The 26,052-nt window shown below is 47.4% G+C and overlaps 2 protein-coding genes across 2 annotated transcripts in view; both read left to right on the top strand.

Moving 5' to 3' along the window:
• Positions 1–2,777: 2,777 nt before the first annotated feature.
• LOC308158233 (uncharacterized protein) lies at positions 2,778–20,771 on the top strand (the record flags this gene model as incomplete). The annotated part of the gene is made up of 15 exons (XM_080531827.1): positions 2,778–2,958; positions 3,721–3,825; positions 5,167–5,241; positions 9,987–11,690; positions 12,153–12,347; positions 12,638–12,720; positions 13,651–13,700; positions 14,218–14,380; positions 14,485–14,605; positions 15,044–15,100; positions 15,594–15,913; positions 18,689–18,781; positions 19,922–20,003; positions 20,337–20,449; positions 20,550–20,771. 15 exons carry the CDS (start codon positions 2,778–2,780, stop codon positions 20,769–20,771), a joined length of 3,564 nt encoding a protein of 1,187 aa, XP_080387953.1.
• A 2,259-nt stretch (positions 20,772–23,030) lies between these two features.
• unc80 (unc-80 homolog (C. elegans)) overlaps positions 23,031–26,052 on the top strand; it is a gene marked incomplete at both ends in the record, with an annotated part of 44,971 nt that continues 41,949 nt past the window's right edge. The window contains 7 exon segments of the mRNA XM_080531829.1: positions 23,031–23,122; positions 23,678–23,726; positions 24,038–24,194; positions 24,542–24,861; positions 25,315–25,438; positions 25,573–25,637; positions 25,844–25,986. Of these exon segments, the coding sequence (XP_080387955.1) occupies positions 23,031–23,122; positions 23,678–23,726; positions 24,038–24,194; positions 24,542–24,861; positions 25,315–25,438; positions 25,573–25,637; positions 25,844–25,986 (950 nt within the window).

A 26,052-nucleotide genomic window follows, 5' to 3' on the forward strand; every position in this document is an offset into this window, starting at 1 on the left:
GAGCCTCACACTCTTTATGAGGCGTTATTACAGCCTGCATGTTCCAACGTTCTGAAATGCCAGTGTCAGAAATGATATAATGAGGCGTTCCCCTTGTCTTGGGACATTCCCACACTGTCGACTGGAGCCTTCCACACAATCAGAGCCACTGGGAGAGATCAGAGAGACCACAGCAGAATATCCAGTCCAAGACATTTTCTCTGGTCATTAGCCCTCTCTCTTTCACGTGGGTAGGATCTCTGACTCAGGGTCCAGGCAGATAGAGGAGAGGAGAGGACTTCCAGCTTCCGAGGGAATGTGCGGTATGAGACCCTGAGCCTCTTTCCCCCCGGTGTGTGTGTGTGTGTGTGTGTGTGTGTGCGCGCGTGCGTGTGTGCGTGTGTGTCGCGTGTGTCTGTGTCGCGTTGTGTGGGTGTGGGTGTGGGTGTGGGTGTGGGTGTGTGCCTGGGTGTGTGCATGCATGCGTGTGTGTGCGTGTCTGGTGGGTGTTCTCCATGCCCAGGGAGGTGCCCTGGCACACAGTGTGGCTGCTAAATGTGTAATGGGGTGGAGGCTGTCAGGTGGCATTAGCCCAGACCGGGCTGACAGGCTTGGCTGGAGGCTAACAAGGTGTCAGGAGAGAGAGAGTGAGAGTGAGAGAGAGAGAGAGAGAGAGAGAGAGAGAGAGAGAGTGAGAGAGAGAGAGTGAGAGAGTGAGAGAGAGAGAGAGAGAGAAAAAGGGAGGGAGGGAGAGAGAGAGAGAGAGTGAGAGAGAGAGAGAGATAGAGAGTGAGAGAGAGAGAGAGAGAGAAAAAGAGAGAGAGAGAGAGAGCTATGTGTGAACTGAAGAGATAACAGATATTTCCTTTTAAGATACTATATTGCCGTATCAAAACAAAGCAGAGAGCTTGCGTTTGACTAGACTCAGGATCATGTAGATAGATGAACTCAAAATCCATGGAAACAGCCTTTCATTACCCGATCAATCTGAGGTTAATCCTTAATCAGGACTTCCTGATAAACCTGATACGTTTGATACCAAAGTGCTGGAAAACGGTAGACTCAGCAGTGCCTGTGTTTCTCCATAGCAACAGCTGGGCGAGACGTGCCGCTTGGCAACCTCCCCAGCAGTCAGTGTGGAGCGGTGGCCCAGTCTCTCAGAGTGTCAGCGGGGCTTTTCCATCTCCTCTCAGCTCCAGCTCTAGATCCTTCCAGCCCACTGCAGCAGACATTAACCCAGTTGACTGTGAGCACTCGCTGACACCCAGCCCTGCAGGCTGCGACAGAGAGAGAGAGAGAGAACAGAAGAGAGTTCTGATGTAGAGAGAAAAGTGATTGAATGCAGTTGCAGAGGGAGAAATGAGAGAGAGAGAGGAATGGATAGAGAGGAAGAGAGAGAGAGAGACAGAGAGAGAGAAGAAGTGAGACACACAGAGAGAGAGAGAGAGAGAGAGAGAGAGAGAGAGAGAGAGAGAGAGAGAGAGAGAGAGAGAGTCATGCTAATTGGCAGTTTAGGGAGATTGCTGCAGCTGGTGTCTGATATTGAACCCATTTAGGATCTCTGAGCAGCAAGGGAGGAACTGCAACACTTTTTTTTGTCATCCTCAGACCAGAACCAGGTCCTCCTCCTCTCTGAAGACATGGATAACCAGCCACGCTCGTCAACTGTCAACGGATTTTACTGTCCCTCGGGGCTGGATGAATTCTGAATAAATTAATCCTTTTCAGCTATTGTGGCTAATCAGAGCTAATGAGGGTTGCGGGAAAACCGTGTTGAGCACGGATCAGGGGGGGGAAAGCCTGCTGTGTCGAGGGGGTTAATAGCACACTACAGGGAAACCTGTCACGCCCATCTGTAAGACCCCCCCCCCCCCCCCCCCCCCCTTCCTCCCCGACTGACTGTCGGTTCAGTTAGTTCAGTTCAGTTCAGTCCAGCCTGTATCAAGAGGGGAGTGAGAGTGTGCGCTGACTCCTCATTTCGGCTCATCTGCTCAGCAATAAAGAGCTCCATTTGCATAGTGGTAGAGAGGAGTCCTTGCGGAGAGCACTCGCCGTATAACCTTGGCTGGGATTCACTTTGATTCCTGACAGCAATTAGGTTTTACAATACATTTTATGTTCTTGCTACGTGATTCTAATACGTTATACTAGGCTGAGAGGCTGTGTGAGAAACCTCGATGAATCGCCTGACCGTTCTTCTCGCTCCCTCATGTCGCCGCTAAGAAAGGATGCTGTTCAAGCTCCTATGCTCCCTAAAATAAAGTGTAGCCCTTCCGATACGTCATTAAACCATGTCCCTGGGTTCTCTCCATTGCCCTTTTAGTTCCCCCCTTCCTAACATGGCTCTCTTATTAGCCTCCCCTCAGTAGGATCTTTGACAGGGACAAAGAAGAAGTGCTCTGGTTGAGCTAGCGTAGCAGGATCGTCAGGAGGTGGTGTACGCCCTCTAGTGGTAGAATTCCAAACTGTTTGCCGTGTTGTGCAAGTGGTGTGTGGCAGATACGTCATGATGAGCTAGCTGTGGGTCATTTGACAATCATCTCTTTCTCTCTCTCTCTCTCTCATTCTCTCTCATTCTCTCTCTCATTCTCTCTCTCTCATTCTCTCCCTCTCTCTCTCTCTCTCTCTCTCTCTCTCATTCTCTCTCTCTCTCTCTCATTCTCTCTCTCTCTCTCTCTCTCTCTCTCTCTCTCTCTCTCTCTCTCTCTCTCCTCTCTCTCTCTCTCTCTCTCTCTCTCTCTCTCTCTCTCTCTCATTCTCTCTCTCTGCAGTAGTGGAAAGGCCTCCAGTGTCTTGGCATGGCAGACAGTCGGCAGCCAGAGGACAGCTCCTCTCCCTGGACCCCTAACGGAGCCCAGGACGCGGCAGCGGCGCCCCCTGCTGGTAACGGGGAAAACGGCTACTCCCACAGGGCCCCGTACACTGCAGGCAGAGAGAACGGCTACCATGGTGATCTGACTGGCCATGCAGGAACTGCAGGTAAGTGCTCTGCAAAGATAGCTGAAGGGGGGGGGGGGGGGCGGGGGGCGGGGAGGGGCTCTCACACTTGGCCTGGTTTTTCAGAACCATAGCTCCTTTGTGAATGACATCACACCGCAGGTTTGTCCTTGAGATTGGGTCGATTCGTAGCTAGCCTATCTACCTGAACAGAAATACTCTGTTAGTGTGGTCCCATGACGGGTTAAGCGCTGACCATGTACCGCAGGGCTCCCGGTTCGAATCCGGCCGGGGACATATCCTGCATGTCATCCCTCCTCTCTCTCTCACCCATCCTTCCTGGCTAAATCTTCACTGTATCTGTCAAATAAAATGAAAAATATGAGTGGGACTGCCCCACTCAAAAAAAATAACTTTAAAAAAAAGAGATACAGGAGATGAGACATTCACTCAGATCAGAGAGAAAGAAAAAAAAATATGTGTCTTAGTCCAGTCCTAGTTCTGTTCTCTTTCATCATCTCTGAGGGGTTGCTGTTCATTAGTGCAGAGGTCATCCAATGACATGAGTGCGTGTCCACTTGTATGTCTTCTCCATGCATGATATTCAGTGCGTGTGTGTGTGCGTTTGTGTGTATTTATATGTTGCCATACTTGTGTTTCCATGTGTGTGTGTGTGTGTGTGTGTGTGTGTGTACACGTGTGTGCGTGCGTGTTTGTGTGTATTTATATGTCGCCATATGTGTGTGTCCATGTGTGTTTGTGTTTGTGTGTGTGTGTGTGCACGTGTGTGTGTGTGTCATGTAGAGCAAGTGTCAGCCCGTATTGTTCAGGAGGTGACAGCTGAGGCTGTGGCAGTGCTTGAGGAAGAGCAGGAGCATCAGCACAACTCCGCTAGGAGGCTGCTCTCAGGTAGGCCTCACGGCTCCAACACACCGCCGACCTCTACCTCAGCAGTAACGTGTGCGTGGCAGGACTGCTGCAGGCTCTTGGAGCTGCTACCGCCAGCCCTATCTTCGTACATAGAGTTTTGCCTTTGCGCGTGCGGCACGTGGAAAAAATAGGCGAGAGTCCGAATCTCTAGATGGCGTGTCGCGGCAGCCAGCGTCTCACGTATGCTTTGATGGCTGCTCTTACCCATTAAAATGGCCGCCGAAATGAAAAGCATAGGCCTACGCACTGCTGAGGTAGAAGTCGGCGGGGTGTTTGAGCCGCCAGTGACAGACAGGGACAGAGCTCTGTCGTGTTACACAGAAAAGGTTACAGTGACCTCCTCCACAACACCGGGTGGCGCTATGGCCATTGTGACGTAGTGTAGTCGTAAGGTAAGGTGTATGTGAATCCCTTTCCCCCCCCCCAACTGTGTCATTATGTCTTCATTGGTTCTAAAGAGACTGTTAGTCTTGAGTTCTATGACTCATTTTCAGTATCCGTCAGCGCATGAAGCGAGGCCATTGCCGGCATAATGACTACAAAACACTGCAGACGCACGGAACTTCAATTCAATTCAACTTTATTCGCCATGTGCAGTGCACTAGGAACATGATTTGGTATTCAACCATACTAAACAAGCTACAGTACATACAACAACAAGACGACAACACGACAATACTCAAGACAAAATATACAGTACCAATATGAGTGGATATTATGAATAAATACTGTACAACTAAGTGCAAGAACATGTAAAGTGCAAGGTACAATGATCAGCAATTAATGAGAAGGGCTATGGCTTTGGGGAAAAAACTGTTCAAGTGTCTTGATGTTTTTGTCCTGGTGGCCCTGTAGCGCTGTCCAGAAGGGAGTAATGTAAACAAGCTGTGAGCTGGATGTGAGGGGTCAGCCACAATCTTGCAACACATTCCCATTTGCCCCGCTCAACACTCATTTACAAGGACAGTATCCTGAAGATGGGATCAATATCCGCTTACCGCTCAGTGTTCGATCTCCTGTTCTGCGCAGCTTTTCCATTAAAGCTTTGAAGATGAGTTTCTCTTTTTGTCTTTGTCAGCGTGGGAGACTAGTCTATCGGATCTCTATCTGGGAGTGAATCAGCTAAAAAGGCTACCCCCCGTTAATCCAATCAGAGAGGCTCACGGGGATTAAATGTACTTGGTACAAAGCTGCCCTGTTGCACGATCCACACACGGCTCAACACAGACACGCAGACTAGGGAGCCCCAGCACACTGCTCTGTTACTTCTATATCTCCCCTCCATGTCCTCTCCCTTGTCTGTCTCTCTCCCCTTCACAGTGGACGACTCTGCCAACCTGCCTCCCTCCCCTCCCCCCTCTCCGTCTGCAGAGCAGATCGGACCGATGGAGCAAGGTACGGTAACGCACCCTCACACACTCCGTCCTACACTCAGAGATCGTTGCGTGTGAGAGGGACGAGGTAGGGAGAGGTGAGAGGAGGAGTGTGATAGGGACCTACGTGATGAAGATGAAGTGTAGAGTATCTATTGTGGGGTAGATAGCTCACAGTGTATCTCACATCCACGCCTTCCTCTGAGTTCTGATGCGTTGGGCACCTGCATGACGTGATTTGCGCCTCTACTCTGTCCTCTTGTCCCTTCATTGTTTGTCTCAGCCACGTCCTCCCTTTGCATGCATAGTGAGTCTACTCCATGTGTTTTCCTTTAGACATCGGTATAGATACTCATCCCTTTCTCTGTTTTCTTTGTGTCTGAGTGTATTGTGGACTCATGCCGATATTAGTGTGTCTGTGTATGTGTGTGGGGGGCTGTATATTTGTGTGTGTGTGTGTGTGTGTGTATGTTTGACTGTGTGTGTGTGTGTGTGTGTGTGTGTGTTTGACTGTGTGTGTGTGTGTGTGTGTGTGTGTGTGTGTGTTTGTTTGACTGTGTGTGTGCGTGTGTGTGTGTGTGTGTGTGTGTGTGTGTGTGTGTGTGGACATGCTAGCACTGTACCCTCACTGACCTCTTAAGGCTGGGGATATCCTTTTTTCCTTTATCCCTCCACTGCCAAACCTCTAGTATCACCCTCTAAGGCTCTCTGAATGTCCCCCCCATCCTCTCTCTATCTCTTACTGCTTCTTTTGCTGCTCATTCTTCCTGTTGGTGTACAGCACACTTGCTGCAGATCACAGGGTGGCTTTCAGCTCTTTCCACAGCACCGACCACTAGCTACAAACAAACACACACTAACTATCCCCCATCACCTCACCTACCTGTCCACATACTGTTAGATTCAAATGCCTCTGTCCATCACCACTCTACACCACTGCATGGAATTACTGTACCACTCATTGCTTGTTACTGCAGACTAGACTACTGAAATCGTCCTTTACCCTGATATTTGATATATAACCCTGATATTATCGGGATCCTTCCATGTATTTATCATTGATAACACAATGTGTTATATAATTAAATAAAATACATATTCATGTTTGCATGCCTCTTATTATACTATTATATTTAATGCTAAGATAAAGTACTGTCTGTATGGTTGATGAACAGAAATACATTAGCACACACCTCATAGGGAGACTAAATGTGACAGCATCTGGGAAACCAGGAACAAGTCGCCAACCAATCAAAATGTTCTGAACTTTTATTCCGAAAAAATTTAATACATTTCAGGGTTGTTGAAAATCAGTGACATACTCGCTAGTCAAGCCAAAACTTTGCAATGCAATGGATTCGGTGAGTAATCCCCACTACTCTACTCTAACTAGGTAGTAGTGGGGATTACTTACCGAATTCATTCCATTGCAATGTTTTGGCTTGACTAGAGAGTGTGTCATTGATTTTCCACGACAAATGTATTTACATTTTTCTGAATAAAAGTGTGAACGGTCCGTCGGTTGAAGACTTGTTCCCGGTTTCACCAGCTGCTGTCACATAATTTGCTATAACCCTGATAATATCCGGATCCTTCCATGTATTTATCATTGATAACACAATGTATTATATAATTGCTTAATAAAATACAAATTAATGCTACATACATATTATAATATTGCTTTTAATGCTAAGATAAAGTGCTGTCCGTATGATTGATGAACAGAAAATAAAGAAATACATAGGCACACACCTCATACGGGAAACTAAATGATGTCCATTGCCCTCCGACAGAGCTGAAAGTGTCTCACTAGTGTCATCTCATGTAACCCTAGTGTGTTGTCCCTGTCCCATCTACCTGTTCCCCTACTCTGTCCCTTCTACTCTCAAAGAGGAGAGAGTAGAGCTTCTCACTGCTCTCCCTGATGATGATGAGGAGGAGAAGGAGCAGGAGGAGGAGGAGGAGACGCAAGTCACAGCAGCTTCAGAGGAGTTCCCAGCTCAGGAGGAGACTGATCAGTGGTCCCATGATCAAGGGGAGGAGACTGATCAGCAGCCTGCAGAGATCTCCTTAGAGCAGGCAGATATTGTAACAGAGTACCAGGCTTTGCCCTGTCAGCAGGCTGAGACCCATGAATCCCTCAATGGGGGAACCCATCAGGTTGACCTGGAGAAACCATCTCAGGAAGGTGTGTGTGTGTTTGGATTTTTGTGTGTGTGCGTGTGTGCGTGTATGTGTGCGTGTCTGTGTGTGTGTGTGTCCGTCTGTCTGTCCATCTGTCCTACTTTGCATGATTTCCTTCTGTCTCTCTATGCTCACTATAAGTGGGCACAATGGTACTTCTTGTGTCCTGGTGGTTCTTGTGTCCAGGCTGTGACACAGACACTAGCTTTGCTGGCAGTTTTGTTTCTGCAGCTTTGTGCATAGCGATCCATGCCATTTAGTACATGTAGCTGCTGTTGCAATGTGCAACATGTGTGCACATCGATTACATTGATGGCCGCCTAATGTGATGGCCACATTACATAGCACATTGATTTCATGTGCTACTCTCATAGTGTGCTTTCTTCATTGATGCTAGGGCTGCCCCCCCGAGACCAACCTGTTGTTTTGAAGTCATTGCTCAGTGTTTTTGCCAGCTACATTGCAAATGAGAAGGTCAATGTTCTTGAATGTTCGATGTGTTGTATCGTAATCTGCTTTTTATCATGATTCATTTGTTTTTGCTTCTGGTACAATGTGTTTAAGTCTCTTCTGTATCATTTGCTTTATCATGTTGCTGACATTTCATCTAAAGTCAGTGTAAGCAAACTGTAATGTAGGTATGTCTCTGTTTTACTATTACTGTGTCTACCTATACTACACTCCTGACGCAAGTTGTATTCACCACCATTTTTAAGTTCTTTTCACAATGAACAATACTATTCTCAATGCACTGTGATCTATGTAACAAACATCTCTTCAGCTCTACCTGTGTAGTAAAGCTGTATTTACTATAGTAACAACATTGTGTTACTACATGTCACTAGTCATTTGGTAATTGCATTGTATGAATTTGAATTATTACTTATTCCACTGTTGTAGTAACACAAATCACTCAACCTCATTACTCTGCAATTACAAAGCAATAATGAATGTACTTTGTAACAGCATGCTAACACAATGTTGTCACAAAATACATTATATACTTACTATATACATCATAGTACAAGGACATCTCTACGTAAAGTGTGTACGAGTATGTTGAATCTGTGTTATCTTTAAAATGAAGGTTTACACAATAGGAATCTCAAAAATGATTTTGATATTCAGTTTCATTCATCAACCATCATGCTCCTCATTCCCGCTCATTATGGTCATGCACGTTCTCCTGGTGTCATCTGCTGTTATCCTGACTGTCATGGACTGCACTGCTCTCATACCACTGGCTCCTGGTGCTAAAGACTATGCCATGTGCTGTGCATTGTGCTTAATGGACAGATGTTTCCGTGTGTAGAAGGCTGTGTATTGATGTGCTGGCTAGCTGGTGGACACTGCAAGAGAAGCTAAGCTAATGTCATTCAGAACAGACCACTGCAGATTTCCTTACAGCCCTGCCACTGGAACCAGAGAAGCCAGTGGATCAGCAACTCCTCCCCAGTGAACCTAACCCTATGGCAGAGAAACGCCCAGAGGGAGCACCCTCAAAGCAGAGCCCCATGCCTCCCACCACAGAGAGAGAGACACCTGAAGGAGCAGAGCAAGCCCATACTGAGTCCACCTCTGCTTCTCCAAAGAAGAAAGGCCTCACAGAGCCTGCCCCCAAACCATCGGAGAAGCCAGATCAGCACCCAGTGGAACAAGAGAAGGGGCGAGAGACAGAACATGCCCCCAGTGTGGCACCTGAGATGAAATACACACTGGAACCCAGGAGCACGGCTGAGAAACCACCTTCGGTTGAAGAGCTTGACTCACGTCCTCTTACAGCTGGGCTTCAGCCTCTCAAATATGACGTGGAGGAGGAGATGGAAAGGGAACCGACATCTAGCCAGTCGGAAAACCCAGAGAGTGATAGTGAAGAAAAGGTGATCAAATCTGAGAAAATGGATAGAGGGATGAGTCAGGAGAGTGAAGACAGGGGCAGGGGGGTTGGAGTGTGTACAGAAGAAAAAGCATCAACAGATGGAGCTGTATCATCAGAGACTGAGGAGAACAAAGATAAAACACCTAACAAAAAGACGACTGAAGGAAAGGAGTTAAGGCCCGAAACACCCATAGCTGGTTCTGGTGATCTCACAGACACACATACTTCAAAAGATATAGTGGACGTTAGTTCAAAAGATGAACTTGGAACCCATTCAAAGGATGAGTCAGGAATGACAGCCTATTTTGAGACGTCTACACAAAGCGATTCTGAAGAGCCAGAAGGGTACTATGAACTCAGTGCTGTCAAAGATAAGAAGCCCTCAGAGGAGGAATTAGAAGCTGATTCAAAAAGTGAAATCAGTCTCATTGCATCAGAACAGGTGAAGGTGGCAAGTGACAGTGCCATGGACAAGCTGAAGGATCTCCCTAGAAAGGACACATGTAAATTGATACCTGGTAAAATGTCATTGGAGCAGAGAAGTCTCTCTCTGAACATTACCATTGGGTCTATGGGTCAGGCAGGGAAGGAAGGCAGGGCAAGGCTCGCATCTATCCCTGGAAGCTTTGATGAGTCCTCCACCTACCCTCCAATAAGCACCACGCCAGTGGAGAGTCATTCACCATTTCCTCCTATGACTCCAGAGATAGCCGTCCCAACCATTACAACAAAACCGGACGACACCTCCAAGAACTCAGGCCCAGAGTCACCGTTAATCATGAAGCACCACTTTGGAGATGACCTATCAAATGCCCCTGAGTTGCCTGAGATGCTGGACCTGGCTGGCGTCAGGCCAAAACCAGCCTCGGAGAAAAGGGAGTCGGAGCAGATGAGGAGGAGGTCCGTCCCAGCTGACATGTCTGCTCTGGTGGGCAACTCTCTGGCCAGACTGGCCCTGGGGAACCAGGCTCCCAGGGTGGAGGGAGGAGAAGGCCAACAGGAGGAGCTTGGCTACTGTGTGTTCAGTGAGTACTTTGGCCCAATGCCGTCTCCCGCTGACCTGCACAGCCCCATGGACTCACCGCACCAGCTGTTCCCCTGCCCTGAGGTTGCCAGCGACGACGAGCAGGAAGACCTTGAGGAAAAGCGAGACAAAAAAGTGGAAACGCAATCGGATGAGAGAGAAGACACGACAAGCACAGAAACTTGTCAGTCGTCCAAACAGAAGGTAGAGAACGAGACGGAAAGGAAAGATGTCGTTGGAAGGCCGATAAAGTCTACTTTGATACTCGAGAGAGCTGTCCCAAGTGGTGTGAAACCGGACCGGCTGAGGATCCCAGTGGCTCCATCCAAAGACCGCCTGACAGAGTTCCGGCTGGAGAGTGGTCTGCCTGGGGATCTCAAAAGCCAAGCCATTCCTGAGGTGGAGCTGGAGCAGGACCCCTCCAGAGAGGCTTCTCCCATTCCACCTGACATGGCATTCACCTTCTCCACCGAGACCGTAGGTAAGGATGCCCAAACCCATGTGACCACTGAGTCCCCTGCCACACTGTCAGAGTTAGCCACTGTGAAGGTAAGCAACGCTGATCCCACACTGGAGGTAAAACCAGAGGTGGTGTCAGGAGCCGAGGAAATGGACTGTAGGAAGCCAGAGATGGAGGGAGCGGAGCAGAAATCGCACATAGAGCAGAAGGTCATTGTCGATGTGGTTGCTGAGGTTCTTCAAGAAATAGAGGAAAAGACAGCAGGACCCATGAAACCACCTCCAGGTGTATCAGAAGAATGTGTAAAAGAGGAGGATAAAAAGTATGAACGTGAACCAGACACACCAGCAGTAGCAGAGGAGGCTGTCCTTCAAAAGGAGGAGGCTATAGCTATAGTTGATAAACCATCACCAACACCATCCAATGAAAGCACTGCAGATGAGGAGGATGTCGCAGGCCACGAGGAGCACAGGTCAGAGAAAAATGTCCCGGCATTCTCTGTATTACCACATATATCTGTCCCAGTCATCTTTATTCCCCAGGCAGAGGTTGAAGAAGAAGAAGAGGGTGAGGAGGACATAGAAATGGCTGAGGAGCCACAGGAGATCTTAGAGGAAGTCGAGGAGAAGAAGGAGGATAGAGAGGAGGTGAGGGTGTTGGAAGGGGCTGAAGTGGCTGATGAAGAGGCTAAGGCCCTCCTAGAGGATGAATCATGTCCTAATGCACAAACCACTGATGAAGGGCATGATGCGGACCATCGCTTTCACCTCTCTGACCAGCCACAACAAACCCCAGAGGGAGATGAGGAAGAGGGGGGTAAGGAGCAAGTGTTGGCTGAGGAGAAAGACAACAATAAGGAGGAAGAGGTGTCTAAGGAGGAAGAGGTGGATAAAGAGGCATATAACACTAAGGAGGAAGAGGAGGGTGCAGAGGAAGAAGATGATAAGGAGGAAGGGGAAGTTAAAGAGGAAGAGGAGGAAAAAGAGGAAGTTGGATCCATTGATATTGGAGAGGAGATTGAGTTGGAGGCTTCAAGTCTGAAGAAGATGGAAGACATGCTCCAGAGCCAAACCAATGAGAAGGCAAATGATGAGACCACCATGGACGACTCCATCCTAGACACAGATAGTGGCTGGGTGGACTCTCAAGGTACTCCCAAGATGTGCATGCAAACACTGCCAAACATGTTTACTGTTACTGTACGTTCACATAATTCAGTGTTGTTTTCTAGAAAGTGTTTTTACACCGAGACCAACGGCCAAAGATATTTTTATTGTCATTTATATTACATTTGTATATTTTCAAGGCAAGAAAATGTGGCATACAGTATGTAGATGGGCTAGGTCTGTGGGGATGTAGTCCTGTGTCACTCCCTGTGTGCTGCAGATGACGACAGGAGCCTAGTGACAGAGCAGGTCGAAGCTCTGCCTAAATCACAGAGTCCCATACGGACGCCCCCTGAGGAGAGGCCCACTAAACGGGCCTCTGACCGAAGGAAGGGCCGCATCTCCACTCCGGAGCACAAAACCACCCGCAAAGAGCCCGGCCTCCACCACAGAGAGGAGATGAAGAAGAAAAAAGGTTGCCATCATTGATTGAGTTTCTAAATTGTCTTGTGTATAGACCCCCTATGTAAATGACATTGGTGTCACCATGTAAAGGTTTTAGGCACTAGGTCATGAGACACAAACTGTACCATAGCAGAAAGGATGTTTTTTTTGGTATTTGAATGATTTTTGTTTTGTATTTGAATGATGTTGGTATTTCTTGCTTACACTGTGAGAGGAGATGAAGAGAGGAGCAGTCAATCTACACCCATGTGTTTCCCCTCCTTCCATGCTGTTGTTAACTCTGTCTCTCCTCTTTGCTAGTGGGGATAAAGAGGGCTGACCACTGTAAGGTGTCAGTCCTCCAGAACCGCTCTCCCTCGCGGAGGAGCATAGTCAAAGCTGCAGTCAGACAGCCTAGACCTGCTCCGCATCACGGTTCTGCTAGACGCAGGCCCACAGGTGACCCTCTCACTGGGAACCAGGTGCAATGTAGCTGGCAAACATCCTGTGCTACTCAGACTCATCGTCGATGGCTCCTATGCTGTTTTCATTTTCATTTTATTTTCGTTTTTCATTTATCCCATTTTACAGTATACAGTTTGAATTGCTTCTGTTTTATTTGTATGTATTTGTTATTTTTATTTGACACATTTTTACATTTCATTTGAGCTCCATGTTTTGGGTGGATTAGGTGTAGTTTTGCTCCAGAGAGGACCATGTGCCTATATGGTTTGACTTGAGCTGTTGTACCATACCTTGCTTCTCTTTTGTCTGGTGGAAATGACAGTGTGAGTTGTTGTCTGGGGTGCTGTGTGAACTGACATCTGGGTGAATTTGGCCTTGAAAAAGTAAAGCCCTGTCAGAAATGCTCCCTTGGGTTTTCCAATGAAAAGGTACCAACCAATTGATCTCAAATGTAGTATCACATGCTTTCAGCCCTCATTTTGGTGAAAATTATGGAATCATCCAGTGCGGTTGTCTGCAGTGAGTGAGTGAGTGCGTGCGTGCGTGTGTGTGTGCGTGTGTGTGTGTGTGTGTGTGAAAAAAATAGAGGGAGAGAGAGATATGTGGTGGAGCTTTCTACTGTCGAGTGTCTGCTGCATTCACTCATTGCTGCTGCTGTGTGTGTGTGTGTGTGTGTGTGTGTGTGTGTGTGTGTGTGTGTGTGTGTGTGTGTGTGTGGGTGTGTGTGTTTGTGTGTGTGTGTGTGTGTGTGTGTGTGTGTGTGTGTGTGTGTGTGTGTGTGTGTGTGAGTGTCTGTGTGTTCGCCAATGTCGCCCTCTGCTGGCCTAGTTCTGACAGATCCAGTGTCTCTCTTTCTATGTGTTCCTCAGCCATGGAAGCCCGACAGCCCCTTAGTGTGGCCCCCGTGGATAGGACCGCTGTAAGTACCCCCCCCCCCGCCCCCACACACACACACACACACACACACCCTCAGTCACAGCAGGTGTTTTCCTCACAACCAAATGATGTCATTCTGTCATGACTACTGTCGGTCTGCAATAGATACACATTCCTGGTGTGAAGGAAAGGGGTATTGTGCATGTTGTGCATGTTGTTCATCTCATGTTCACCTTGATAATAACCCATGCCGTATCAGCTCTCCATTCTACTCTAACCATGTTAGCATCATTGGTTTGATTAACCCTTCACTGAAGCATGAGCTAACCCCCTCTGATACTGAAGAGCATGCTTTGTTTTGTTTCTGTGTATACTACTCCGTCCTCCATCCATGACTTCTATTAACTCCTCACTCTTTCATTCCCTTCCCGTCTGTCATGTCTGTCCCTCTGTCCGTTCGTCTGTTTGTCTGTCCTGCATGCCAACCTTGCCTGCGTTGCCATGGCTACTGTCCAGAGCCCCAGCCACCGTGCCGTAATAAAGTTGACTAACCAACATAGGCAGCTGGACACTCTCATGCCCCCCCGCTCGTACTCTGCATGTTCCCTCACTAAACGGCGCCCCCTGGTGGAGGCAGAGCTGTACCGCCCCTCCTCTGCAGGCTCCCACCACTCCCCGTCGCTGCGCGGGCAGGTAAGGCGGGATAAGCCATACCTCCCCCCGGTCAAAGCAGCACCATACCGACCACTATGTTGAGTATTTTGAGCAGGACGGTTAAGAAGCATCGTCGTGTCCCTTAACGTTGTGTATCTGTGTCTTTGTGACAGGAGGGCACCTATCGTAGCCCAGAAAAGCGGTCCTCTCTGCCCAGGCCAGCCTCCTCCCTGCCCCGCCGTGCCCCCTCAGCAGACCAGGCGGACAACACCAGCACCCCCCGCAGGCCAACCTGTAAGAATCCCCCCCCCCCCCCCGTTCATCACTAATACCTATCTGTGATGATGGTTTTACTAATATGAATATTAATATTCACCGCCTTCTCAAAAAGCCTTGATCTCACTAACCATGCGAGCATCATGTCAGAACACAGAACTGTACTGTAGATTAATTAACGTTTCAATTCGATTTCACACATTTTTAGACACATCGTAACAACTTCTCCTTTTTAGGTACCCTAGGATCCTGTTACCCTAGTCTCCTCTACTAACTAACAACAAACCTACTCTGTGATCTTCTCACTTTTTTCTCTCTCAACTCAACACTCCTCTTGTCTGTCCTCCTCTGTCCTCCTCTTGGTCGTTACCCTCCATCTTCTCAAATATCCTCCCTCTCTTTTTCAATCTATTCCCCTCCTCCTCATCCTCCCGTTCCCCCCCCTGTCCCCTGTAGCTATCCGTACTGAGCCCAGGGGGGAGCACAGGTCTGGAAGATCCGTTAGTGTGTCAGGTAGAGAGACTTAGTTCCAGTCAGTCACCCGCCTGTCTCTCACTACACAAGCTCTGTGGGCATCGCCATCTTGTCTGTCTTAATGAGGAAGTCATCAACCCAGGAAGTCATTTAACGGCTTATGCTGTCTCTGGGGCAGCGTTAGGAACATGATCTATTGTCTGTGTGTGTGTTCATTGCATTGTGTTGTCTGCATGCTCCATCATGTTCTAGGTCTGTTCTATCTACACTATACAAGTTATTTTCTCAATTTATTTAATCGGAATGTTCTGTATAAGTGCAGCACTTCAGATCTAATGTACAAGATCGTGTTTTGTTATCATCAGGTTGAGTTGAGTTCATATTAAATATGTTGTGGATCGCCTTCATGTGTATCATTCATCTACGCTCAAGTGCAGGGCTATCACTGTATTGCTGTTGCTCTCTCTCTCTCTCTCTCTCTCTCTCTCGCCCTCTCTGTAACATGACCTTTGACCTCTGCGTCTTTCCGCAGGCACGGACACGGCGCGTTCCCGGTCGGCTCGCAGCGGCGCGTCCACGCCCCACACCCCCGGCTCCACCGCCGTGACCCCCGGCACCCCGCCCAGCTACTCCTGCCGTACCCCCGGGAGCCGCACGCCCGGCAGCCACACGCCCAGGTCCTTCAGCCTGCTGCAGGAGAAGAAGGTGGCCGTCCTCCGCACCCCGCCCAAGTCCCCCTCCACCACGCCCAAGCAGCTGCGCGTCCTCAACCAGCCCCTGCCGGACCTTAGCAACGTCAAGTCCAAGGTCGGCTCCACCGCCAACCTCAAGCACCAGCCTAAAGGCGGCCAGGTAAGACTCGACACTGATCACCTTTAAACACAACACCTGTATGTTTAAACGACTCTACTTTGCTCTCTCTGACTTTCTCTGTACTGCTGCCGTTTCTGTTTCTGTATATCCTCTGTTATCTAGGCGACCACTGCTGACGGCTGTCCTTTCACCCACCTCCTCTCCTCTGTCTCCTCTCCTCCCATCCATCACACTGTATGAAGCGTCCTCTCTGCTCCTCTCGGTGTTCTCTGCACCTGCTCCCGCCCTCAGACTCTCACTCTCTCTGTCCCTCTCCCTGTCTGTATCTCCACCTCAAAGCAAATGTTGAGTCTCAGGCATGGTCGCCCACTGGTGGAAGCAGAAGAGGATCTGCAGCAGAGGCCCATTCAGAGCCCCACACAGGCTGCTGTGAGAGTTCAGCTTCGATCCTTTAGGAAAGGATCCAGAACTGTCCTCCGGGGGGCGCCAGTGCTGCTCACCACTGTGTCCAACTGACGTCCCACCAGCCGTACACACTGTGGCCTTTTGGTCGGGTAGTTCATCATCCAGGAAACAGTGGGGGAGTCCAACTGCATCCTCAGCAGCTTATCCACAAGTAGTAAGGGCTGTGTGGTGTTAAATGCACTGGAGAAGTCAAATAACATGACTCTCACAGTGCTGCTGCCAGCACTATCTAAATGGGAGTGAACACCGTGTAGCAGGTTAGATGATGGCGTCATCCACACCAATGTCTTGCCTGGTAGGCAAACTGCAGGGGGTCCAAGGATGTCTTCACCAGGGGCCTCGTGTGTGCTAGCACCAGTCTTTCCATGGTCTTCTTGATGTCAAGCAATGTAACGGTAATGCCAGTGTCTATTCTCTGGTGGTTTCCCAGCAGCGACATCATCATACTCCATTGTCCTCAGCTTAGCCACACTAGTCTCTCCCTCATTCACATAGCTCTCCAGCTGCATCTGCTCAGTGAAATCCAGTGCTATGTTGAACTAGTGAGCTGAGCCGGGCCAGCTAGCCAAGGCCTATTTTCTGTTATTAAATCTTTCTAAAAGTCTGTTTTATAATGAGTTGGTTAATCCCAAGTTGGTTTGTTTTGCCCATGTCCCTTTGTTGTGAGAGATCCGTGTGTGAGAGGGGGGTTGAGAAGCCCAGAGTTGCTGATAGGAGGAAGGCTGAGAGGGGCTCGGTACAGCACACCCGGCCTGCGCACTGCTTGTGGTAAAGAGGAAAACCACATGGGATTATTCAGCATTTTTGATGCTGTATTTTTGCAGTGATTTGTATTCCCCTCTGTGAGCTATCACTTGTATTTGTTGCTGTCTGCTTTATGAAGCCACTCTGTGCACCTCTGGTGCTTTGTCCTTGCCTGACCTTGCGGAGGTTCATGTACTGCATTAGCAGCTGTCGAGTAGATAGAATAGCAAAGTGGAAGAAGAGTTCCTAGGAGAATGTGTGTGTGACCTGGGTTGTGATGGTCAGCTCACTCTTCATGTGGAAATACCCCCCCCCCCCCGTGCTATCGAATGGCTAACTTTTCGGTGGCGTAGGTGGTTAACGTTGTGTATTTCGGTGACTGTGCGTGCGTGCGTGCATGCGTGTGCGTGCGGGTGTGTCTTTGTGTTTGTGTGTGTGTGTGCGTCTCAAGCTAAGAGGAGTTGACAGGAGAATCCAGGCCAGGGTCTGGTTGATGAGCGAAAGACTAGCTTGGTCTACAGGGATCTCCTGTCCTGACAGAGACAGTAGCAGCATGTTGTATCTCCCTTGGCTGTTCCCGTCATCGTGAAGTGCTGTGTCCCAGACCGTTTGTTTTTCATTCAGTTTATTTGTCATCCTTTGTTTTCAAATGACATAGAAGAGAAAGATATATATATATATATATATATTTTTTTTTAAGATAAAACAAAATAACAATAACAAAATAACATCCACCACTTACTGTACATAATCTGATTTTAATGCTAAGAGAACATGGATATAAATATATGGTAATGAAAATGCATGTGTACACATTCATCGATTCGGTGCATGACATTTTTTATTTTATTTTTTTAAAGAGGCACATATTTTTTACTTTGGATTTTTAGATTCACATTTCAAACCAGAAGCTGGACTTCAGTCATGTTCAGTCAAAGTGCGGATCTGAGGCACTCTCCCCGTGGAGGCAATGTATGTACGGTACTGCTTTCTCTCCCTCTCTTTTCCTCTTTTTATCTCTCTTTTCGCAACCCTTTCTATCTTTCAGCTGTGGTCCCTGTAGACACCACAATCCTGCATGTCCCCCTGGTTTAACTGGTGTAATGTACTCCTCTCTCTCAAGGGTTAATCAATCTGTATTGTGTGCGTGTATCAGTTTATATTCAGTAATTATCCCCTCAAACAGGACCGGAAGGACATCAGAACAGGAATCACTACAACATGAATCCTTTGATGAGCTAATGTTCTGCTATTTTGCTATCCCATTTCTATAGACTTTTTAAATGTTCATTTTATAACTTCAAAACGATATACCACCAAACAGAAACACCACACAAACGTTTTCTTTTCTTTTTCAGTTTGATGCTTTTCTATTACGATGCTATGATCTGTCAACGTTAGTATCGTATCAATGCCCTGTGACCCCATACACACAGGGCCAGTTCTACCATCGGAGTCCCACGCGCGCAAGCGTGTGCGTGTGTGCGTGTGTGCGTGCGTGTGTGCGTGCGCGTGTGTGCGTGCGTGTGTGTGTGCGCGTGTGTGTGTGTGTGTGTGTGTGTGTGTTACAGCATTTGGATAAAAAGGTGCCCTGTTTATCCACAGGTCTTCATTCCAACTAATAAACTGGACTTTAGCCATGTGCAGTCTAAATGTGGCTCCCTGGAGAAAATCCAGTATGCAGCAGGCGGGGGAAACGTGAGTGTCCACATCATCACCACTATACACACTAGCCCCCCCCCCCCACCCCCCACCCCCAGCAAGCTCTCTTGCTCTCACTCACTAACCAATAGGCATGGATGTGTCATAGTGAATCCTGGGATCCCTTTGTCAGTGTTTAGTGATAGCTGTGATAACTGTGTTTTGTGCTATGCGGTCAATAAGGTGAATTGGCCTTATCATCATTTGTTTAAAGGGTGTTGTTGTGAGAAGACGTTTGTGCCGCATGTTGACCCGTGGCGCAAAGCACAGCTGTCTCGTGGTGAATGTATACACTAACCTATACCCAGCATGCAAATCAATAGCTGTTTCAATATGGTGTTTATGTCTGCCCCACAATAGCTAGAGACAGGTTATTCAAAACAACCCGAGACGCTCATATTGACACACTCACCTCGTAACATCCTCGTGGACACTAAACAATAAAGTTTAATTGAATCACCTGGTCTCTGGCTTATCACTCAATTGCTTGTGTCCTCTGTGTTTGATCAATGTGTTTAGGGCCTCTGGTTTTAGTGCCTGCTTTGATTTGGTAGATCATTAACTTCCCTCTAGTTAACTGGATCACGTCTTGTTGTGTGTATGTTGTGTGTATTCTCAGTCCTGTGTTGTGTCACCGATTGTCTTAATCTTTCTTCATCCCCAGAAATTGCATTTTCAAAGTCTATTCCTTTTCCTCTAAAGACTGTCAGAAATGTTTAATGATTTAATGTCACATAGCATGTTTAATACATTTGTATCTTTAGGTAGTAATGATGCTCAATTTGGTCAAGTGCAATATATTGGGATATCAAATATTAATAATGCTTTATAATGGTACACCATTTAATGGTTGCAGTAGAGTTTTAGTGGCTAGTTTATTTGTACTGATCAATGCTATCATCCAACAATGTTGTGTGTGTCACCTTCCCTGATGGTTCCTTTGATTGTATGCCAATCTAATAGAGTGAATACTCGTCATGATGATGCATTTTTTCTCTCATGAATATTCATCACCTTTTCAGGATGCTGTTCTGCAGTATGTGTAGCTTTGTCTAATCTAGGCAGTCCAACAGACTCTCTCTCCTCAGCCTATATACTCATGTTGTAGTGGACAACCTCTGTGTCTATCTCTCTCAGGTGCAAATTCAGACCAAGAAGCATGACATGAGCCACGTCACCGCCAAATGTGGATCAATGTCCAACATTAATTACCGGCCAGGTAATCGCCACAGGACATTGAAGTAATAGTGCTGAATGATGATTTGATTAATACATCATTAGTTGAATCTCTGATAGAGGCCTCTGTACAGTCCTCTACTGCATTACATCGTTTTCATTCAAAATGCATATACTTTCTGTTTACTGTAACTCAGCCAAGTCCTACATTTTCAATCTCCAAGCTCAAATAGCAATTAAATATTAATGCTGTTTCCCACAGGCATTTTGTCCTGTATAGTTACATAGTTAAAAGTACCGATGAGTGTTTATATGAGCATTGATTGATTCATTAATTCCCTCTTCCATTTTCCTCTCCTCTCTCCTGGCCTGTTAGGGGGTGGTCATGTGCGTATTGAGAGTGTGAAGGTGGACTTCAAAGTAGGGGCTCATTCCAAGGTGGGCTCTCTGGGAAACACTAGTCACACTCCCGGAGGAGGCAACGTCATGGTGAGCCGCAGCCGACAGCGCAGACTACTTTAGGCTGAAACAACAACCGACGCCGGTCCCTCGGGCGTCCATGATTAACACCTCTCCCTCTCTACCTCAGATCGAGAGCCACAAGCTGACCTTCCGGGACACGGCCAAGGCTCGCGTCGACCACGGAGCCGAGATCGTTGTCACCAACTCCCCGGGGGCGGGCAACGGGGGCACGTCCCCACACCACATCAGCCACTTGTCCTCCACGGGCAGCATCAACCTGCTGGAGTCCCCCCAGCTATCCACCCTGGCCCAGGACGTCACCATTGCCCTAGCCAAGCAGGGCTTATGAGCCCGCTGCCTCTCACTACCCAACCCTGGCCTCTATGTTCCCCCCCCGCCCCCCCTCCCCCCACTGTCCCCACAACAGCCACCACCCAGAGGACTGTGACCGAGTTCCATCGCACCTCCTCTCCTACTGGAATTCATATTTAAAACCACCTCCACCAGGGAATTTTAATGACTCTAGGATATATATTTTTTTCCTGTTCATACTGTACCCTAAAAGGATGTGCTCTGCTATCGTATGTTTTGTTCATGTTTTTCATTCCACTTTGAACTTTCTTTGGTAGATGGCCTAAGTGCTAAGGCACTGAAATAGCTTCAGTGATAGCGACGATCATGTGCTTGAGAGGGCAATATCCATTTCAAGACTGTACAGTGACTTAAGTGTGAAAATAAGTAATACAGGCTTCCCTCACCACATATGATTCTGTATGCAAGGTAGGCCTATATGTTTGTGTAGACATTTGGCAATGTTACATTTGTGAAAGAGAAGTAACCTACAGTGAGTTGTAACTGTAACTGCAAGCAATGGCTGTTATTATGGAGAATGTTTCAATTCATTTGCAAAAAAATTGGGTCTTTTATTTTATTTAGTTTTGACCATATGATTGCCTGATGTTATGTGCTGAGCTATTGGACAAACTTGTTTTTGCTTCTTTTTTTATTATCATTAAGAGTGAAAAATAATGTTACATTGATGTGGATTCCCTGTGGCCGCACTGACTTCGCTCACTGTTGATAACCGTCACAGTAATGTCGAGTTAAAAGTGCTAGCTTTCCAATAGATCTTTTTTCACAAACCGTCGGGCTGCTTTTCTGTGATCACATCTAGTGATGTGAGCATTAAATCTACATTGTTCTGTGATTACCATATAATGTGAGCTATTGAGCTGGCATGGCAAAAGCCAATGAACATATACAGAGCGATCCCGGACATACTGTAGATAAAAGGTCTGTAGTGTAAGAATCAGTAGCTATAGGGGCTAACTATCGTCAGTGCACACAGTCCATACCTGCCTCGTAACAGACTGCTTCATTTGCAAATTAACCCTTTCTCCTGCTTTTAGAGTACATAGAACATGGGCCTTGAATGAGCAAAGGACCTGCCATCACTTGCGTAACTAAGTGGAAAGACTCAAGCTTTATACCGTATTTAAACATTCCATTAAATGAGCAGCTATTGAGTACACTGTGACATTGTTCTAGTGGGATCATTTTGATCATACTTTATAGGAAAACAAGCTAAAGGGATGTTGTGAAAGGAAACAAAAGAGGAAGTTATTCTCAATTGCACCTGTTCAATAATTCTAGCATTTTTTTTCTGTCACCATTTGTGATATTCCCCCCTCTGAATTCCCTGATGTTGGTTACCCCTCAGTGTTTTTATGTACTCTTGCCTTCCTGAACCCCAATCCTTGCTTGTGTAAGTGTATTTAAAAGACCATGTAGACGTGCACACTTTCCAATGTTTGAAAAAATAATACTGATGTCAAATGCTCCTACAGAATAATAACAACAGAAATAAAGAAAATAAATGAAATAAAAACACTGTTATGACTTGCTTTTTGGGCATTTCCCCCAAAACAACAACCACTAGGTTATTATTAAACGCATATATAAAAATATAACCTTTTGGAGCAATACTTTTTTTTAGTAAAATGTGATTGTTTGTAGATTACACGCCACATGATGCAGACAAGGGCCCAGGATATCAATTCTGTGATCAAAGCGTACTACACAGATTATGAATTTAACCTTATTTGTTTTCCTTTCATACCATGACATGTAGCCTAATGTATTCTAAACAGCGACTGGGATTTCAAGGTATAATTAAACAACCTGTTGATGTAATTCAAGGGGGGATTATACCTCAATGAGGATAAGGAGAAATAGTTGAGCCTTCATATGTGTTGTATTTGTATTTTGTTCATTTTGGGGGGGTTTCAGTGTCGTTTAAGCAACTGTTTGTTGCTGCAGGCTATGAACCAGACCTGATGCTGTCAAAGGGAAACATCTGTTTCGTGAAGTCATCGTACTGCGTCTTTAAACTCGGCTGCTGTCCGCTCCTGATGAATTACCCTGCTGCCGTTCCCTGCCGCTGTTCCGAGGGTGGTGGTGCTGAAACCAGAGCGCTCCCTCCGCCGCCGACACTTGCAGCCATTTTACCCGAACCGAATATAACCATGTCGTGAACGAGGCTGATCACATCACCTGGATATAGACTCAGTGGACCTGGTGTCTGCTCCGGGACTATAAGTCGATCAAGATGGTGAAAAGGAAAAGCCTGGACGACACTGACCAAGAGTGCGGCAAGGGAATACCGTTCCCCGTCCAGACCTTCTTATGGAGGCAGACCAGGTTAGTGGTGTGAGACATTGATGAACAGGTGTTTGCCGCTGTCGAGAATATAGGCAGTGACAACATGTACTGTTATCAGTACAAGGCAACTCGCTCCTCTATAAATGAATATATAATATGTCTGATGATGCATCCGACATGACAAGCATGTTGTCTTATATCAGTGTCAAACATGTGTTTCAATTATCTTATTCATTCCGTGCACAGAGCTGTCATCATGCGTCAGTTTGGCCATTCGTTGATAATATTCGTTGAACAAAATAGGAAAGAACTTGGAACAGGAAAACATAAGACGTTTTCGAATAGCCTATAATAAAGATGATGGTTTAAAGTATGTCATGATGTCACACCTGGAAAACATGATCAGAAAAAGGTGAACGTGTCATATCATCTGGTGTGCATGTCTGACATTATGTCCAATGTTGTACCGAGGCAAAACAATTACGATGATGTGTGATCAAGGTCTAACATTTGCGAAAAATGCGGTCATGGTAGCCATACAGTATTGTCACAATCATGCAAACTGAATTCTGCCTTGTGTGCTTACGGTTACAGCGCGTTTCTAAGGCCGAAGTTGGGTAAACAGTATGAGGCATCTTGTGTGGTAAGTCATTTTCATAATGCCATTGATGTGATTAAAGTGAATAATCGCTCCCTTCTCGCTCAGTATAATCTGTTCCACTTTACGCACCTGCGAATTAGGGGAGCATTCAATTGCATTTGGCCCAGTTGGAGCTTTATTCTGAAGCTTAGGACAAAACATGTATGAAACTCATCTTCATAATGTACAGTTTATCTCATAGATTATGACCCCTTTGATAGACCTACTTAAATAAAACTTCCCAAAGGCACTCAAACAGTTGAACAATGAAGTTTAAGATTCTCAGCTCAGAGCTCTTTGCTGCTCTTTCCCAGTCCTTTGAGCGTGTTCTGGTGGAGAACAAGCTGCATGGGCTCTCCCCTTCCCTGTCGGAGGCCATTCAAAGCATCTCACGGTGGGAGCTGGTCCAAGCTGCCCTGCCCCATGTGCTCCACTGCACCTCCATCCTACTTTCCAACAGGAACAAGCTTGGTAAGGACACACGTTCACACGCACACACGCGCACACACGTACACACACATATACATGTACACACACACACACACATGTACACACAAACACACACACACACACACACACACACACACACACACACACACACACACACACACCAGGGGAGGCTGGTGGAGGTAGAAGATGTAATACCATTCCTCATTCCATTCAATGCATTACAATGAGCCTGTTCTCTCATTTCTACCTCCATCAGCATCCAATGTCACACACACACACACACACACACACACACACAGACACGCACTAATCACTTGCATCTTTCGCTATCAATCAAACATAACCTTTAAACCCTTCCCCCCTGACAGGCCACCAGGACAAGCTCGGCGTCGCCGAGACCAAGTTGCTGCACACCCTCCACTGGATGCTGCTGGAGGCGGCCCAGGAGTGTAACCACGAGCCCAGCCTGGGGCAGGGTTGGTCGGGGGGCAGCAGCAGCAGTGCCTTCCTCCAGCCCCTGGGCAACCAGGGCTCACCGGGGGGGCCTGGCTCCGGCATGGGCTCCGGACAACGCCACAGCGGCTCCCTGGAGGAGGACGAACACGCTCGCACCAAGCTGTTCTACAAGAGCATGGCCACCGTGGAGCTCTTCGTCTTCCTCTTCGCCCCCCTCATCCACCGCATCAAGGTTCCCCATAGCACCACTACCCCTCCCCCCCTCCCCCCGCTCCCCCCATGTCCCACTAGTGCCTATTGATCTGTGTGCAGATGGCAGGGTTTGGTTTCTGTACTCACAAGGGATTGTTGTGGTTCCTCACTGAGCCCCGAAGGCCAGTGTTCATGTCGTGCATGCGTATGCTACAAGAATGATACATGTGTCGATCCCGATCCGATGAGCTGAAACCACATGCTGATTATTGTCCGCTGAACGGTCGATGATGTGCCGTCAGCTAAAGGTTGTAGGTTAAAGGATTTCGTTTTATTTATGTATGCTTTTTTTTTTTAAATAATCTGCTTAAAACTGGGAACAATTGTGTCGTTCTTGATTTTCTGTGCCCAATTGACTGATCTCCCACAAGCTTGGTGTTAAAGTGGCTTTTTACCCCTCACAGAACACTAACACGCGCAAATTGTCCTCTAGGAGTCTGACCTGACCTTTCGATTGGCTAGTGGTCTTGTCATATGGCAGCCGATGTGGGAGCATAGGCGACCAGATGTCCCCGCCTTCTCTGCTCTCATCAAGCCTGTGCGAAACGTGGTGACAGGTGAGATGACCCAAAAATGACCCAAAAAGGATACACAATCACTGATTATAGAACGCTTTGTGTCATATACCGTCGCTTTAATGAACAGTCAATATACAAAACAGCTTGCAGTCAGCCTCCCTTGTCGCCTCCAGCCAAAAGGAACTCCCCAGTCAACAACCAATGCAGTCCCTGTGGATCTGGCAACCCAGGCCCCATGGTGAGTGTTCAGGCTATAGTCACACACGGCTGCCCCTCCCCCTCCCCTCCCTCTGGGTCCTTACTAATATCATTACCCGCTTCCCTTCCGCTAGTGTGAGCACTGTTCGCCAAGGTTACGACCCCCCTAAGCATAAACATATGATTGGTCAGAACAGAAGCTCTGAGCCTTTTAGACTGGCCCCGCTCATTATGCTCCATCTGCAGGGTTTCCAGGTGGTCTGTGAAGCCGCCCAATCGGACTCCTCCTCCCCCGGGGCTGGAGAGCAGAGCTGTCGCCGCGGCAACTCAGTGGAAAGAGGTGGCCCCTCACAACAGCCCCCGGTGGTCAAAGGGGTCTCCAAGAAGAAGTATGTAGTGAATAATCATACACACATGCACACACACGCACACACATGCACACACACATGCACACA

The sequence above is a fragment of the Nansenia antarctica genome, assembly GCF_963989245.1.
Source record: "Nansenia antarctica genome assembly, chromosome: 5".
NCBI classification, from domain to species: Eukaryota; Metazoa; Chordata; class Actinopteri; order Argentiniformes; family Microstomatidae; genus Nansenia; species Nansenia antarctica.